General features: G+C 36.7%; 1 protein-coding gene across 5 annotated transcripts in view; it reads left to right on the top strand.

Moving 5' to 3' along the window:
- The window catches only part of ccdc88c (coiled-coil domain containing 88C), a 76,516-nt gene that overhangs the window by 45,708 nt on the left and 13,083 nt on the right, over positions 1-17,725 (top strand). For all 5 annotated transcript variants that reach the window (XR_013294165.1, XR_013294176.1, XR_013294171.1 and 2 more), the window contains exons 18-26: positions 60-201; positions 902-1,039; positions 1,225-1,386; positions 1,811-2,088; positions 3,135-3,278; positions 3,427-3,613; positions 3,707-3,852; positions 5,694-5,783; positions 12,838-13,139. Coding sequence is in view for 2 of the 5 variants with exons in the window: in XM_077565912.1 (XP_077422038.1) it covers positions 60-201; positions 902-1,039; positions 1,225-1,386; positions 1,811-2,088; positions 3,135-3,278; positions 3,427-3,613; positions 3,707-3,852; positions 5,694-5,783; positions 12,838-13,139 (1,589 nt within the window). In the remaining 3 variants the exon portion in view is untranslated. The remainder of the gene's footprint in view (positions 1-59; positions 202-901; positions 1,040-1,224; positions 1,387-1,810; positions 2,089-3,134; positions 3,279-3,426; positions 3,614-3,706; positions 3,853-5,693; positions 5,784-12,837; positions 13,140-17,725) is intronic.

Genomic DNA, 17,725 nt, shown 5'->3' with positions numbered 1-17,725 from the left:
GGATGACTAATTAGCCTTGGTTTACAATGTCTGAGTTGACTTGTGCTTGTGTGTCTCAGCAAGTACAAGCTGCTTGAATCCCGACTGGAGGAAACGGTCCAACAGTCTATGAAGATTAAAGAGGGCAAAATCTCCAACCTGGAAAAGAAACTGGGAGAAAGCAACACACACAATGCTACACTCCGTAATCAGCTAGCTACTGTGAGTGAAAATAAAAACAACACAGATTTCACTTAATCTCATAGTTGTGAATTACACTATGGCCTATAGTAAATGTGTATTATATCTAGAATAAACCAGTTAAAGAATCGCTTGAAGTGTACATTCAGGCGCTGAAAATGTGTTTAAAGCAATAAAAAATTTGTATTGGCTCACAAACCTAAACCAAACGCTGGGGACTCAAAATTCTTGCTGTATTTAATTTAATTTAATGTAATTTATCATCCTGAAGATAATTCTACCATGATTTTTATTGTGTACACATTCATTTTTAAGATTTTTAAACACACAAGTCAAGTAAAGGCCTTTACCATCTCAATGGTTTATTAAGCTACGGCTATTGCTTTCATCATTGCTTGCTATATTGTTTTCAATCCACAGTTATATTTCTGTGATTTTATTTTATTTTTTAAGAAACATGCGTGAACATACATAACTAAATTCGGAACGATTAAGAGGGATATGTGTAAAAAAAAAAAAAAATAGACCAACTGGATTCACTGAAAAAAATGGGGATTGTATTTACTTACCTAGTAAAGTTTTTTTCACATTAGAAATTCTAGTTAAACTCTTTGTAAAATGTACTTATAATTTCGGAGTGCATCATTCTTTTACTAGGCTTTTTTAAATAAATATCACTCCCCATTAATACATGTTTTCTTTTTTTGTCATATTGCTTCAGGCTCTTGAGAAAGTGTCTACCTTACGTCAGCAACAGGACCACGACTCTCTTGTGTGTTCAGGAGCAGATGGGCGCAGGGGCTCGGCCACTGCTGAGCTTCTCCGTATCAAAGATCATCTCATTGAGGTAGAGAAGAATGTAAGTTTTAACTTTTTTTTGTATGCATCACTAGTTTATGTCATTGATATACTGCCATTAAAGTTTGTTACCATTCCTGTACACACATCACTGCTTTCAATTCAGCCAGCTTCATCATATGCATACTGTATTTTATGAGCGTTTTTTACTTTTGGGATTATTAACAGTTTCAGTATTTTCCCTAGAATGCCTCACTTCAGACTGAGAGCAGTTTGTTAAAGGAGCAGCTTAAACAACTGGATAACCAGAACAGTTCACTGAACAACCAGATGGTGACGCTGCAGCGGCACACCACAATCCTGCAGGAGCAGAATTCAGCTCTGCATACTCAAACAGCGCAACTTCAGGTACACAGATCGTTTTGAAACACTTTTGTTCATAATAATTTTATGTCGTTCTGTCATACCAAAGCAACACACCAAAATCACACCCAAATTTTTGGAGTTACACTGCTAACAACATAACATTCAGACAAAACTGAAACTATTGAAAGCCCATACGTGACGTGGGATGGTGACAAAATTTGGTCCGACTCAACTGTTTCCTGGCCACACATCTGCATTTACTCTTATTTAATACAAAGCCCTGTGCAAAGCTGGGTTATTCTTCTTCATTGAACTGTTCTTTGTGGTGCCGAAAGAAAGGAGGCGCAGGAGGTCTATCACATTACAGTTAAGTTTGTGGAAGAACTGCGCGCCAAATTGATTTTTTAAAGTCACAGAGCGCCACAGGTTGCAGACAGCTGTTATAATGGATGTTACTGTCCCCTAGGTGGAAAACTCCACACTGTCTTCCCAGAGTGCATCTCTCATGGCCCAGAATGCCGTGTTGCAAGGCCAAGCCACCGCCTTGGAGAACGAGGTGGAGTCATGGCAAAGGCAGCGCGAGGAGGCGTGGCGAGGGAGAGAAAGCGTTCTCAATGACCACGAGCGCTTGTTGAGTGTTCATGAGAGGCAAGCGCATGAGTACGAGCAGTTGATCAGTCAACACACTGCTCTGAAAGTCAAGCAGAGGACACTCGAGAGCGAACACAGAACAATGCACAGCAAGTAAGTTTGATACATGCGTACAAAGAAACAATTTTGAAATATTAAATTGAACATACATATTATTATTGTTAACTTATTAACTCCCAGCCATTTTGACTGAGGCAACCCCCTTGGCTCCCGGCTGTTTTACTGGATTTTGACTAATTTTGCAGTAATGTTGTGTTATATTGCTATACAAACATGGAACCTACCAAAAGAAAAAAAATTGTCTCTTCTTTCATCAAGAAAAAAGTACATTTGTATCTGTTTACGTTTTAAAACAATTAGTATTAGAATATAGCAATGTTTCCTCATTATTAACAAAGCTTGTTGCAGCATGGCCCTGGTTGATCTCTTATACTCTGCTGCCACCTGCTGGCCGTTTTTTCTAATAACTATCATTGCTTTAAGCGACCTCTTCAGGTCAGAGGGTGCATCAAAGCCTTCTGTATACTCCTGCATTTAAAAAAAAAAAAAAACATTTTCGAGAGCAAATGAGTTAAAGATTGAATTAAATGGCCTATACCGTTACTAAATCCTGAAGCAACAGTATTTAGTATTGACAAAAGCAACACGAGTGGTGTTATTCCAGGAAATGTAGGAAAAATGCAGGATCAACAATATGCAAGTAATGAAACTATGTTCATGGTTAAAAGCAGTGAAACTGACTCAATAAAATCAATCAATCAAATTGTATTTATCTAGCACCTTTCATACGTTAAAATGCAGCTCAAGGTGCTAAACAATTAAAACATCCATAATAAAATACCCCCCCCACACACACACACACACACAAAACCATGACGGGGCGCAGAGAAACCATGTGAGGAAAGGCACCCAGAAAACACTGGAGCTAGAAAGAGACAAAAAAACAAAAAACAGTTACAAGCTAAAAGAAAACAGAATAAAAGGCATAAACAAATCTAAAACTGGGAACTAAGAAAATAAATAAAAGGGGTTAGAAAGATCATTTAAATGTCAAACTAAAAAAAAGTGTGTCTTGAGCCTCCTCTTAAAAATATAAACTGACCTCTGTATATTGAATTTGTTTCTGTGCCTCTTTGCAGGTATTGCACATTGCTACATCAGAAAGAGAAATGGGAGGAATTAGAAGGGCAGAGTCAGAAGGAGAGGGAGGAGCTAAACCAAGAGCACCAGAAAAACCGGCTACTGCAGCAAGAGAACCTCCAACTTAAAGCTGAAGTGGACAGGTACTTGCTGGCGCACGCTCAAAGTTACCTTGTACAGTGGAACTTCTAAGCTTGAACACAATCTGAGAAGCTGCTCAACCTGCCATTACTTTTATATTTTCTTTATTTTTTCACAACTTACAAATACCTTGTACTGTACAATCTTTAGGATGTCACGTAGCGAATCCCAACAGTCTGAGCAGTGCAACGCACTACAGCAGCAGATGAATGAACTCAAGAGCTCGTTTAGCACCGCCCAGCTGGAAGTGAATCGATGGATGGCACGATATGACTCGCTCATGGAGCAACACCAGGGCCTGGACCTCACTATGACTAAACTTGACAACCACTGTGAGGTAAACCCTTTACCAGATGTTCCAAAAAAAAGTAGCATTGTTCATGTAATTAGGCAATAAGGCCAACTCTTGAATGCATGTGATTTGATCTAGCTATTAAGTCGCCTGAAAGGGAACCTAGAAGAAGAAAATCATCACCTCCTGAGTCAGATCAACCTTCTGAGTCAGCAAAACCACACTCTGCTGGAGAGAAGCATGGAGAGCAAAGAGCTTTATCATCAGGAGCAGAAGCTCTACATGTAACTACACGCACACACTCAGTGGAGGAGGGAACATCACAGACAGTACTGTACTGTCTACTAGAAGTATTAAAAAATATTGCGATATTACAGCGCGCAATTCTCGAATCGATTCATTAAGCGGCCGAATCGATGTTTAAACAATCATCAATTTTTTATGGAAACATTCAACAAAACGTCTTATTTAGGGTTAGGGTTTACATGTTAAGCATGGAAGAATTTTATGTTAGTGGAACATTAAGCCTTAATATTTTATTTCAATGCGGTTCAAACATGAAACTGATTGCAACAGATTGTTTGTTAAATACAGTGGTTATAAGCCTGAAGTTTCAGATAAATAAATACATTTTCATACAAATCTTACAGTGTACATGTACAAGTTTACTGATTATTATTTTCTAAATTTGAGTTCCCAATAAAGGCACACATAAACAAGGGCAGGACAGTATAAAATAATTTAAATAAAATTGATTTTGGGACATTAAGAATTGATTCTGAATCGTACTAAATGAGAATTGCGATTCTTATGAGAATTTTTTTTTTTGGCACACCCCTAGTCTGTACTGTGTTGTATCCAGTGAAGGCAGCACCATTTGCATGTCATTCACTAGAACCCAAGCCACTATCCCACTGACCCTTTTCCGCTAGCGATTGGTCTCATCAGTGCTGAGCAGATACCTGATAGGTGATGTAAACCACTGCTGCACCATTAGGCCTTTTCACGCTGCACTTAGCACAGCACAGCACAGTGAGCCATCAACTAATCCAGGGGTGTCCAAACTTTTGAGGGCCACATACAGAAAATCAGAATGACGCAAAGGCAACGTAATGTTAAGGAGAAATTGTGTAAAAACGTCGCGCATGAAGGTAAGATCATTTTTTATACAAATAATTTTTAGCCAATCAGCACGAAAGCCCGATCGGGAGTTTATCGGGCCGGCGGAGTACCTACCCTCGAGTAGGACCTGCGCTCGTCCCCGCAAGTTCCTGTAAATGTGACCCAGTTGGGAAGGCTCCTGCAGTGGAGACGTGCACATACGGGGCTGGTCCCGTAAATTTACCCCGAAGTTCCTGCGGTGGAAACGCGGCTCATGTAAACCACCTCACTATCATATCAGGAAATGCATTATAATTTCACTGAAATGATTAAACATGTCCCCATTCAGGATTGACTGCTTTCAGCTTTGTACAAAAAGTTTTAAATATAAACATGCTCTGAGGCAAGAGCTACAACAATTCACTTGGCTATTTGCTTAGAGCAATTGCCTCACACCACAGAAAACATGGGTTCAAACCCCGCTTGGACCACATTTTAGTACATTCGATGGTTCGATACCAACTGACTATCATTTCAGGAGATGGATTATAATTTCTCTGAAATAATTAAATCCCACTTTAGACAGATTTCAAATTTTCAACTTTTTATTCATTTGTCATTCCAAAAACAAAAAAAAATAAAAATTTCACATAATTTATCTCTGAATTTACTTCATAAGCATTCCACATGCATTCAAATCTTAGCATTCAGCTAATAGCATTCAGCTTTTCGGCATTCCCACGCAATTTCTGCAAAAATAGCACTTTGTCTATTATTTAATATAACGTAGTCACGTTCACACGTTCACGTCTACTCCTCCTTACGACAAATTATTGTCAAGCTGCGGCCTATTTTTACATCTCAATCAGCGGGAAAAGTCACCGGGCTACTTCCTATTGTGTCGCTTAGCAACCAGCAGCAAATACGGGCAAGCTTGTGCGATTACGTTATTGTCCCTCTGCCGTCTTGCTCCTACCCTCCAGTGTTTGCAAAAAAACATTTTTTTTCTTTCCTTCTTCATTAGTGATAAACTGAATGCACTTCGTCGTCAGAAAGAGAAATTAGAAGAGAAGATCATGGACCAGTACAAGTTTTATGACCCAACACCAAAAAAGTAAGTACAGTTGTTGTTTTTACCATTAAAAATCTGAGCCAGATGTGCATCATGACGATACAAAAAGATTCAACACAACAATTTATTCATTAAAAAAAATTTGATTTGTAAACATGACTATAATTCTTAAGGAGTAATGCCTAAGTTTAGTTGGTTTATTTAGCTAGTTTATGACATACAAATCTGCAAGTGTTTATTAATTTCACACTTTTTTCATCTAAGTAGCAATTTGACAAGGGGCCGCCATCTTGGTGGAATTTTTCAAAAAAAAAAACATGGAATAAGCAAGTGTCACGGAGGAAGCTCCGAAGATGAATGCAGCAATTAGCATTAAAATTTAGCTAAGTTTCATCATTATTCACAAACCTGTTGAAAACACTGGCAAAAGGTGCTCTGTTGCAACATGACCCTGGCTGATCTCTTATACTCTGCTGCCACCTGCTGGCCGTTTTTTATAATAACTACTATTGCTTTAAGCGACCTCTTCAGGTCAAGCTGCATCAAAGCCTTCTGTAAGCTCTAGCATTAAAAAACAAAACAAAAAAACACGTATAAATATGATTTTGGGAGTGCAAGTCAAAGTATTAAAAAAACTTATTTATACGTTTTGGGGTTCTAATTAACTCAATTGCTCCCAAAAATGTATAAATAAGTTCTATTTTGAATGTTTTAAAACCCCTGGGCGTTATTATAGTTTGATTAAGTTCTTGTAATTTGTGCCAAAAGCTGGCATTTCCTTTTGAAGTGTGATAACTTAGTCATTTATGAATATTTTTTTCACTTTCAACCGCTCAAAATGTTCAGTGGCATCAGACCTATCTATACATATATAGTTTTTATTTTATTTTATTTTTTAATGCCCCCAATGGACAATAATAGCAGTATTATGCTAATAGCAAGACTAACTATGCTGTATATATATATAAAATAAAAGACTAATTTGAATATTTCATATGACATAGTTAGAGGCTCAAACAAGGTCATAAGTCATAACAATAGAATTTTTTTATGCATGCCCAGTTTTTACACAATGGCATTTTTCAAAACTCTTGTAATTTTGCCAAAATCAGGCATTTCCTTTGAAGTGAGATAACTTAGTCATTTATGAATATTTTTTTCACTTTCAACCGCTCAAAATGTTCAGTGGCATCAGACCTATCTATACATATATAGTTTTTATTTTATTTTATTTTTTTAATGCCCCCTATGGACAATAATAGCAGTATTATGCTAATAGCAAGACTAACTATGCTATATATATATAAAATAAAAGACTAATTTGAATATTTCATATGACATAGTTAGAGGCTCAAACAAGGTCATAAGTCATAACAATAAAATTTATTCATGCATGCCCAGTTTTTCACAATGGCATTTTTCTGAATAGCACAAAACTCTTGTAATTTTGCCAAAATCCGGCATTTCCTTTGAAGTGAGATAACTTTGTCATTTATGAATATTTTTTTCACTTTCAACCACTCAAAATGTTCAGTGGCATCAGACCTATCTACACATATATAGTTTTTATTTTTTGTTTTTTTAATGCCCCCTATGGACAACAATAGCAGTATTATGCTAATAGCAAGACTAACTATGCTGTGTATATATATATATATATATATATATATATATATATATATATATATATATATAAAATAAAATAATAATTTGAATATTTCATATGACATAATTAGAGGCTCAAACAAGTCCATAAGTCATAACAATAGAATTATTTTATGAATGCATTTTGTATTCATTTATTAGCCTTTGGCGCCACCTAGTGGATTTTTGTGTTAACACTCTAAACACACAAATTCCTCTATTTTCATGTTAATGACTCGTCAAAGAAGCGAGTGCATCAGTAATCACGGAAAATGCATTATAACACATCAGGTTTACAGCATATCAAAAACTGTGATTTATAATGGGAGTCAATGAGCCAAAATCGGGCATTATTACAACAACTTCGTGTGAATCTCTCCCTCCTGTTTGGTAATAGTTATAAATAACAGCATTGCGCCAATTTGAACTTCTACATTTTTAAACAATCCTGGTAAAATGTCAGGTCCCTAGTGTATTTTTTTCAAATGCTTTTTCTTTGATGAAAAACAGAAAAACAGAAATTGGACAAATAACGCCCAGGGGTTAAGTGTCCCAAAGACGTATTTATACATTTTTTCAATGTTTTTTTCTTCAATGCGATAGCATACAGAAGGCTTTGTTGCAGCCTCTCAACTGCAAAGAACCGTTGAAAAAAATTGTAGTTATTTGTTACGCAAACGGCCAGCACGTGGCAACAGAGCAAAGGAAATGAATCAGGTCCATGTTGAAAAAAAACTCAATTACTCACAATTCTAAATAGGTTTGTGAATAATGATGAAACTTAGCTATATTCTAATGCTAATTGTTGCAAAACGGAAACAGATAGAAATATACTTTTTTTCTTGATGAAAGAAGAGACTCGCATCTTTCTTTTGGTGGGTTCCATGCCTTGCAAAATCTGTCAAAATCCAGTAAAACAGCCAGGAGTGAATGGGGTTGCTTCAGTGAAAATGGCTGGGAGTGAATGAGTTAAGATGTCAATAGGTGATATTATTACTCACTACGGAGAATAATCTTACTATAAACTATATAATTTAAAAATGTGATCGCTATTTAAGCATAGATTAGACATGTACATGGACTCCACCTTCAGGACTTGTGGTTATGAGCATGTCCGCCATATTTGTTGTGGCACGGCCCGTGTAATCTAATGCACGTCAACTTGATGGAACTTCCTAAAGTGACAACCTATCAGAGGTGTGGACTCGAGTCATGTGACTTGGACTCGAGTCAAAATGGAGTCATGAATTTGACGACTTTAGACTCTACTTGACAAAATATTAAAAGATTTGCAACTCGACTTGGACTTGACCAACAATGACTTGTGACTTCACTCGGAGTTGAGCCCTTTGACTTGAAAAGACTTGCTTCTCCTACCAAAACAAAAAGATTAAGCCTTGGTGGATTTTACTTTGAAGTCTGCCTGCATGGTGGCGTGAACGCCAATTTAACTGCTACCCTTTAACATTTTAGCTTGCATTATCAAAGTTTTTATTGAAATTACATATTTTCAACCACCATTATCATAATAATTATATTAAATAGCAAATTTAGGAAGTAATGAAACCGCAAGTTAATTACGCCGTCATTGCACGATATGGTACAAATCACCGGCGTTCGTAACTAGTAGCTTACTGTTCGCGTTAGCATCGAGTGCCTGGCTAGCAACAGTCGTTTGACAGCTGTTACTTGGCTCGCTTGCTTTTCTTATTGTGGCCCTATGCTACTTTGTAATCCACTCTCCTTGTTTAAACAAAGGGAATGTGCCTTAAATTGCACTTCAATGTTTTTTTCATTATTTAAAAATAAATAAATAGAACTTTGCCTTCATTTCTAATTATTTTAGAAATTGCCATTTGGATTTTAGGAACATAACTTACAGGATACCTTGTTATTTTATACATGGACCATGTATAAAATGCTTATGTATCTTGCCTTATATTGCACTTAAAGTTGTGTTCATGCCATCATAGACATTTTGAGTTTTTATATATATATAAATTTAATGGGCGCAAAAGCCTTTTATAAAATAAATTAAGACAAAGTTCTATTTATCTGATTTCATTTATTTATTTATTTTTTTTAAACAATCCGATCCATTACTTTTGTGATCCGTTGCACCACTAGTTGTTTGGGTACAAAAACTATGAGGTGGTCAACAAAAAATGAATTGCAGTATGTCCAAGATTAGAACACTGACGAAAAGGCAACAACTTCAAACTTCGTCCAACATCTGAAGTTGCACAAAGAACAGTAAATAAGCTAATGTCAGTTGTTTATCGGCTAATTATTGTTGCTAGCTGCATAGTTAATGAGACTGTCAACTCACTGGTAACACATTGCAAACACGGCAATCTGTTGCACCACTCTGGGTTCACTCCCTGAGTCCCTGACCTCACCCCAAATAATATGATCTACACTGTTGTTGTAAAATGACTCGAAAGGACTTGAAACTCAAAGTGTAGGACTTGTGAATTGCTTGAGACTTGTCAGTCTTGACTTGGGACTTGACTCGGGACTTGAGGGCAAAGATTTGAGACTTACTTGTGACTTGCAAAACAATGATTTACTCCCACCACTGCAACCTACTAAGTGCTCCAAGTTAATGCCTTTACACACACTAATAGATTTGGAAAAACAGATCTGCACCCCAAAAAAAACAACATATGTAGTTTTTAAATCTGATGATTTCACAATTCTTCCCACAGACAGCATATTTGAATATTTATCATCTCAGTATAGCTGTAAACACTCATAGCAAGGTTAATAAATGTAACATGCATTCTTCTCAATATTATAAGAATGAAGGTATATACAATACATTTTCATACCCTTAACTTAATAATCATTTTATTTTTAACTCATTTGCTCCCAAAAATGTTAAATATTGCCATGCTCCCAAAAACATATTTATACGCTTTTTATGTGTGTTTTTTTATTATGCAAGACATAAGGCTTTGAAGCAGTTTCTAACCTGAAGAGGTGACTTAAAGCAATGATCGTTATTGCAAAAAACAGCCAGCAGATGGCAGCTAAATATAAGATCAACCAGGGCCATGTTGCAACAAGTTCTTTTTGACAGTGTTTTCAACAGGTTTGTAAATAATAATGAAACTTTGCTATATTCTAATGCTAATTTCTGAAAAATGGAAACTGATACAAATATACTTTTTTTTTTAAATTGTGGGAGTTCATTTTAACTCCCATAGTGTAATTTTAATGTTTTCAGAATTAAATTGTGTGTAGAGTTGGTATTTCACAGAGTTGATCGCCTAGAGTTAAATCACCTGCTCATCTCTAGTTTGAGACAGACAAGTATCACTGGGAAATACTGACAGTCTTGAAAGACAAATGGAGTTCGGGGCCATGAATTAATGACTGTGGTCAACATTAACACAGCCTACTTCAAATGCTCTCCTCAAAAAAGGCCTTAAGGTTAAAGTTGAAAACATTTCGGCGAGTGTGCTTCCTTATTTTGGACAAGTACTTTATGAGGCGAACGAAGTCTCGAAGAAAAAAAAATCTGTCCGTGTACTTTTTCCGAGGCTTCGCTAAATAAAATTTAAAAAAGTCCACGTTTGGTGAAACACGGAAGCTTTCGCCCCTAACGGGCCGATGTTGACACATTTTCGGTGAGTACTTTATGTCTTGAAAAAAGGAAGATGTATGACTTGATGTTTTCCACAGGAACTTGGGACGACATCAGACTTAAAATGTGATGTGCACACATATGTGCCATTAACTAAGATGTTTATGAGACTGTTGGTCCACAAGTGAACTCTAGTATCAACCTGTATGAATTTGCTCATGTCATTCGGCAAAATATTTGCTCTCATCTTTTTAAGAACAATGTCATTTTGCATTTAGATGGACGGACCTGATGAAACCAAGCTTAGTCCGTTACATAAACTATCAAAAGTAACTTTTACATCATCTAAATATTGTGCTGTCCATTCAAGAGAACAGCTTTAAATATTCTCATCTGTTGTGTTACTTTTCTTAATGCAAGAGAGAATTTTCAACCATTTCTTCAAGATGTAGTCAAGTTGATGAAAGACTAGCTTCTTGGGGGTGCCTTCAGGCATATATAGATATAAATCACGTCATTCCATCCCTGTTGCCATGGCAACCCACACTGATATTTTCGGATTTTCTGTATTTTTCAAAATACATTGTTAGGATTTTGAATAGCGAAGTTCTATTTTTTCTTTTGCAATAAATTAAAATAAAGTTCATCCCTTTAGAAAACAAACAAAACATTTTTCATCAATCCATGATAACTACAGACTTGATGAGCCTTTTCTTTACATGTGTACATTTTTGTCGAGATATGTTGAGGAACAACCACATTTTTCATCACCTGCCTCCCCCCTACATGAAAAGCTCAATATCTCCGGAACCAATCATCCAATTTTCAAAATTCTTGCCACATTGTATTTGAGCTAAATTGGCCATTTCAACCAGGCTTTGCATCTTAACAGATTTCCATTTTTGGAAAATCCTGTCCTATTGCTAATCAAAGGTGTCAAGTAGAATTTGTAATGTGAAAGATAAAAATAAAGTTCTGTTGAGCTGGAGTTTGAATTGTTTTAAACATATGCCTTGTGAGTGACTGACAACCAAGGTTATTTCAGTTCACGAAAACTAACGAAATAACTAAAACTAAAATTCCAAAAACATTTTTGTTCCCAAAATAAACTAAAAACAAAAATGCTTTAAAAAAAAAAAAAAAAAAAAAAACTAACTGGAACTATATTTTACGTTTACAAAACTAACTATAATTATCGTGAAAATAGCCATAATTTTAGTGGTTAGCAAATAATTTAATACATGAGCCTTTGCAGTTGACTTTGTGATTTTAAGTATATTTATTTCGATGTTAATCGGAATAAGGACGTTTAAAAGTGTGCCACGCAGAAGTGATGTCATCAATAGAAAAGCACCTTCAGATGATGTCGCTTTTTCATTTAACTCAGCCAAAATGCAACACTAGGTAAGAAATGCGTTACTTTTTTCATTTTATCATAGTGTTTATTAAATATTGCATATAATACACTTTATTTTTTTAAACGTAAACTAATACTAAAACTAACTAAAAAACAAGCATTTTTTAAATAACTAAAACCAATAAAAAGTAACAGAAGAGCTTTTTTGCAACATGGCCGTGGTTGATCTCTTATACTCTGCTGCTACCTGTTGGCCGGTTTTTTGAAATAACTACCATTGTTTCAAGCATTCTCTTCAATTCAGAGGCTTCATCAAAGCCTTCTATATGCTCTAGCATAAAAAAAAAACATAAAAAAAAACACGTATAAATTCATTTTTGAGACACTGGTAATATTTAAAATACAACGTATCGATACGTTTTTGGGATCAAATGAGTTGTTAAGTGGTTACGGAAAATGTATGGAAAATGAAAGGTTGTGATTCACACTATTCTGTGTGTTCTCAGGAGGAGTCAGTGGTCTGGCGCCAAAGCTTTAGCTAAACTCATCAAACCAAGGAAGGAGAGCAGCAGGGAGCGAGGTGGCGACCAAGACAAGGAAGGATCCCAGGAAAGAGAATGGACAAAGAGTGCTCCCGACATCCCCCTACCTGCACTCCCTCCCTTGCTCCCCCCAGAAACGCCACCCCCAGGCCCTCAGAGGACAGGAAGTGACTCCCAAGACAATGGCCACACCCACAGTAAACATAACCACAGCAACAGCCCCAGCCTTGGCCTCCAGAGTCCAGCATTGACGCCCATTAGCCGAGGTACACACACACACACACACACATACACACATTCATACACACACGTTTGTTTTACTATCTTTGTGGGCACAGCCACGGGGACGGGTGGGGCCCCACAACGTGGTGAAATCCCGAAATATTGGCCCCACCATGTAACAAAAACAAGAACACATACACATATTTATTTAGCATATTAAGTGTATTGAGATGTGTACATGCAATGCAATACAAAACATGACCATAAATATACCATAATGTAAAACAATTTTTGAAAAAGCAATAAGTACAGCAGTAAATTATTGTGTGCCAATTCGTAACGTCATAACTTTGTACAAAATGTTGTGATCACATTTTCATTAGGGCTGGGTTTAAAAAAAATCTAATAATCAATATCAAATTGGTTTTCCTTTTTGAGCGTTTTTTAATATCTCTTTTTTCCCATAAAATAACAACAAAATAGAATTTTAAAGGCAACTTTTGTTGGGGGGGGGTATTTATTATTATTATTATTATTATTGTTGTTGCTTTTTCCCTGAATTTAAAATTATTTTTATAGACCTGACTTATTGCACTTTATGACAATTCAGAATATTTTCAATTTATATTTAATGGTTGTGGAGTAGCTAGCTAGCTCCCTAGTATTTAAACGAGCACCATGGGAGCTAGCTAGCTAGCACCTGGGGCTAAAGCCAAACGATGGCAGGGTTTATTCTTTCTGGACCTGGATTTGTAAGTAAAGTAAAAACCCTGCCACCGTTTGGCTTTACCCCCTTTGTGCTAGCTAGCTAGGGAGCTAGCTCGCTAACACCTGGTGGTGTACGACTAATTCAGCAGTTTTTACCAATATTAGAAGGCGGCCATTTTGCCACTTGCCGTCGACTGAAGATTGCATCACAGTTGCTCAGGTCTCGGGTAACAACCCATCACAGCTCAACTTCAGAAAACAGGTCAGCTCTCTCAAAAAACAAAACAAAGAAAAAGCACCAAAAAAATTAAAACAGGTGAGCTGTGATTGGTCTTTCCCTGAGCCCTGAGCAATTGTGATGTCATCTTCAGTCGACAGCAAGTGGCAAAATGGCCGTCCCTTGAGATGGATAAAAACGTCTGGATTTTGCTGCATAACTCATATTCCACAAATCTAACTAGAATGTGAAGGAATTACCATTAATTGTAATCGTGTGCGTGTTCAAATAATTGCAAGATGAGATTCTGGTGGAGAGGGTCCTTGCAAGGTTGGTTTATTACAGAGATCTCTGGTCACACAGTTAGACATCACCCAAGCAGTGTCATCCAATGTGTGTCTTTTTTTGCCCACACAGCCTCTTTATTCAAAACATGAGGAAACGCCTCTGTCATCCCGTGACGCACAGAATGAGTTTGCATTTTCCCAGTAAACTAGATCGTCCTTGAACTTTTGACAACCGGATTTCTAATGAACAGCAACTAGACTTCTTAGATAAACATAGAAACATTTTAACTTTCTCATTTCTGGGAAAACAGTAGAAAAGATAGCAAGAATGTCAAAAGCATTACTCACACAGGTTATATCAGGTCAACATAATTACACCTTCATCAACACATCTATAATGAAATGTAAAACAGGTAAAAAATAAAATAAACCAATAAAAATGTTAATAATGTCAACAATTGTCATGTTTAGACTAGTGAGGTCACATGTAACATATTATTTTTAAGAAATGTTTAAGGTTGACTTCCCCTTTAGTAATCTGGATTGTAAGAATAATGAGTTTGTGTGATCAGTGTAACCTGCTTTATGAATATTTTATTGCTAATACATTCTTAGTACCGGGACATGCATTATTACAATTATACAAAGAGGAAATTGTGTGAAAGTGTGTGGGAATGTTTGTGGTCGGCGGTCAAAGAAGTTGGCTAAACTGGCTCATATTTTCTGCTCTCGTTTATCGTCACATAGGGCTGTCGCAATATGCAATAAATCAATTAATTGCACGATAATAAAAAAAATTAGCTCAATAACTTTGCCGGACGCGATAATTCTTTTTGTTTACATACGTGTCAACATATGCGCTGATCCGTTGCTTCACTCTTTCAGTCACAGCTTTTTTTTCTTCTTTCTATTCACTCACTCACGCACACACACAAACATGGTCTCCCGGTAAGTGAACCCACGCCGCCTGCACCCACGGCACCACTCCGCCACCCGGAGCCCGTAAAGCGGCTTTTAAAACCAGTTTAAACATTTTGGTTCGTATTTGTCCCACAAGATATTTTCATTTGTGAGCCGCGACAGTCGCGCTGCTAATCGGCATGTAGCATTATTGCTAGCAGCGCGCCACAGCTATCGGTGTTGTTTTTATTCATTGCTTGTGCTTCGAAACCTGCCGAAAAAGTAACACTCGCTACGTGCACACACCCTCGCATTCCTGTGCTGCTCAGTGAGATACGGGTTATGCCAAAGACTGGGTAGGTGATAAGTTAACTTTCCTGTCTCGACTAACTCCTAAACCGTGCTTTGCGTATTGAGGAGTGAATCATCTTGACAAAGTTGACACACACTCTTGGAGGCAGTGCTGTGGCACACCAAAGTAGTTAGTTACCCCCCCCACACACACACACACATACACACACACACACAAAATTATATCCCCTGCCACAGGTACGCATGTTTTTCAATAATCGCATGAAGACGACACGTGTGATTTTGAGTTTTCGAAACAAGGTTTTGTAACAAGAAAAATAAAATTTATCGCAGATAAACAAAATTGCTTTCTGCAATGGACTCTAGGTGCGTTCAATGACCACGCACGCAGTAGGAAATCTCAGCATACATAGAAAAAGCTCAAATGGCAGATGAATGTTAATGTTTTTTTCATTTTTCTTCCACATTTTTTTTAAATTTAAGGTTAGGGTTATGGTTATGGTTAGAAACAAGGATCATTTTCGAAAAATCACCACTTTTATGTGGTAAAAGTCATAAGATCCCGCGGCAGAGGATACGAACCTCCCCCATCCCGGCACAACAGCAGCACATTTGGCGCATCAGATTCAGCGTGAGGGTCCCAGAGTATAAGAGACAGCCATCATTTGGAAATAATGTGGACAAATGGAGCTGGTATCAAAGCCGAACGCAACTACTCATGTGTGGGAATTCTTTGAAAATTATATGAACACCACAATATTATCGTTTATCGCAATAATTCCGGGGGCAATTTATCGCCAAGCAAAATTTCTTATCGAGACAGGCCTGTCGTCACATACTTGCTGCAAACAACATTCAGGGTGCATTCACAACACAGGAACTTGCATACACGCGTTGTCCCATCATTCGGCACTTTCATCTTCTTCTTTTTTTAAAAATAATACTGCTTTCATGATTCTGAGAAGCCAAAATTGAAATCCTAATAACATCGAGGCCTAGAACTGAGGGGCCTTTCCCAAATTGTGTCATGTATTCTCATTTCATATAGTGTCAAAATGGTGTGTGTACTTACATATACACTACCGTTGAAAAGTTTGGGGGTCACTCAGGCAATTCTGTGTTTCTCAGCAATTTCTTGCATGGAATAGCCCGTGCTAACATGATAGCACTAAGGTTTTCGAATAATTATTAGCCTTCTGATGCAATGAGCAAACATCTTGTACCTTTAGAACACTGGCGTGATTGTTGCTGAAAATGGGCCTCGTTAGATATTGCACCCAAAAAACTGCCATTTGCAGCTAGAATAGTCATTTACCACATTAACTATGTATAAAGTGTAGAGCTGTCAATATGAATCGAGTAATCGACATGTAATGAATTATCTAATTAATTGACAACTATTTTAATAATCGAGTACTCATTTGGAGCCATTTTTTATTGAAAGTTGTCCAAATCCTCTGATTTCAGCCCACCACCAGTAATTGTTCACCGATTTCTATAGTCCTTCATGAAAGAAGACTGATCATCTTCTGTGTTTAATCAAAATAAGACATTTGCAAACATCTGTTTTTACTTTGGAAAACAATGACCAAACCGGCAACATAGTATAACATCAATTCCCCTTTTTTATTAATAACTACACGAATACGAAGTACGAAATAAACACCAATCACTGGTTAATAGAGTGATCAGGGAAAAAAATTATTTTTATGCAAAATTAAAATAAATCTGATTAGTTGATTAATCGATTCTAATAAACACTACTAAAGATCTAATAAAGTGTCTTTCTGATTAGTTTAAAGTTATAGTCATTAAAAAAGTGCTTTTCTTTTTCAAAAATAAGGAGATTTCTTGGTGACCCCAAACTTTTGAACAGTAGTGTATGTGCATTAGGATTTTTTTACTTTTTCTGTTTGATGTCTGTTCACTTAAAAGTAGGGCTGTGCAGTTAATCGAAATTCAATTACAATTTCAATTATTACACTCCACAATTACAAAATCAGCATAATTGTAAAAAAAAAAAAAGATTAACTCATTCACTGGCAGCCATTTTGACTGAAGCAACCCCCTTCGCTCCCGGCTGTTTTACTGGATTTTGACTGATTTTGCAAGGCCCACAGAATATATTGTGTTCTATTTCTATAAAAATATGAAACCTACCAAAAGAAAGAATAGAGTCTCTTCTTCCATCAAGAAAAAAATGTAT

The sequence above is a fragment of the Vanacampus margaritifer genome, chromosome 1, assembly GCF_051991255.1.
Source record: "Vanacampus margaritifer isolate UIUO_Vmar chromosome 1, RoL_Vmar_1.0, whole genome shotgun sequence".
In the NCBI taxonomy this organism is placed as follows: domain Eukaryota; kingdom Metazoa; phylum Chordata; class Actinopteri; order Syngnathiformes; family Syngnathidae; genus Vanacampus; species Vanacampus margaritifer.
The sequence above is the reverse complement of the archived record's forward strand: the minus strand, read 5'-3'. Positions and strand labels throughout refer to the sequence as shown.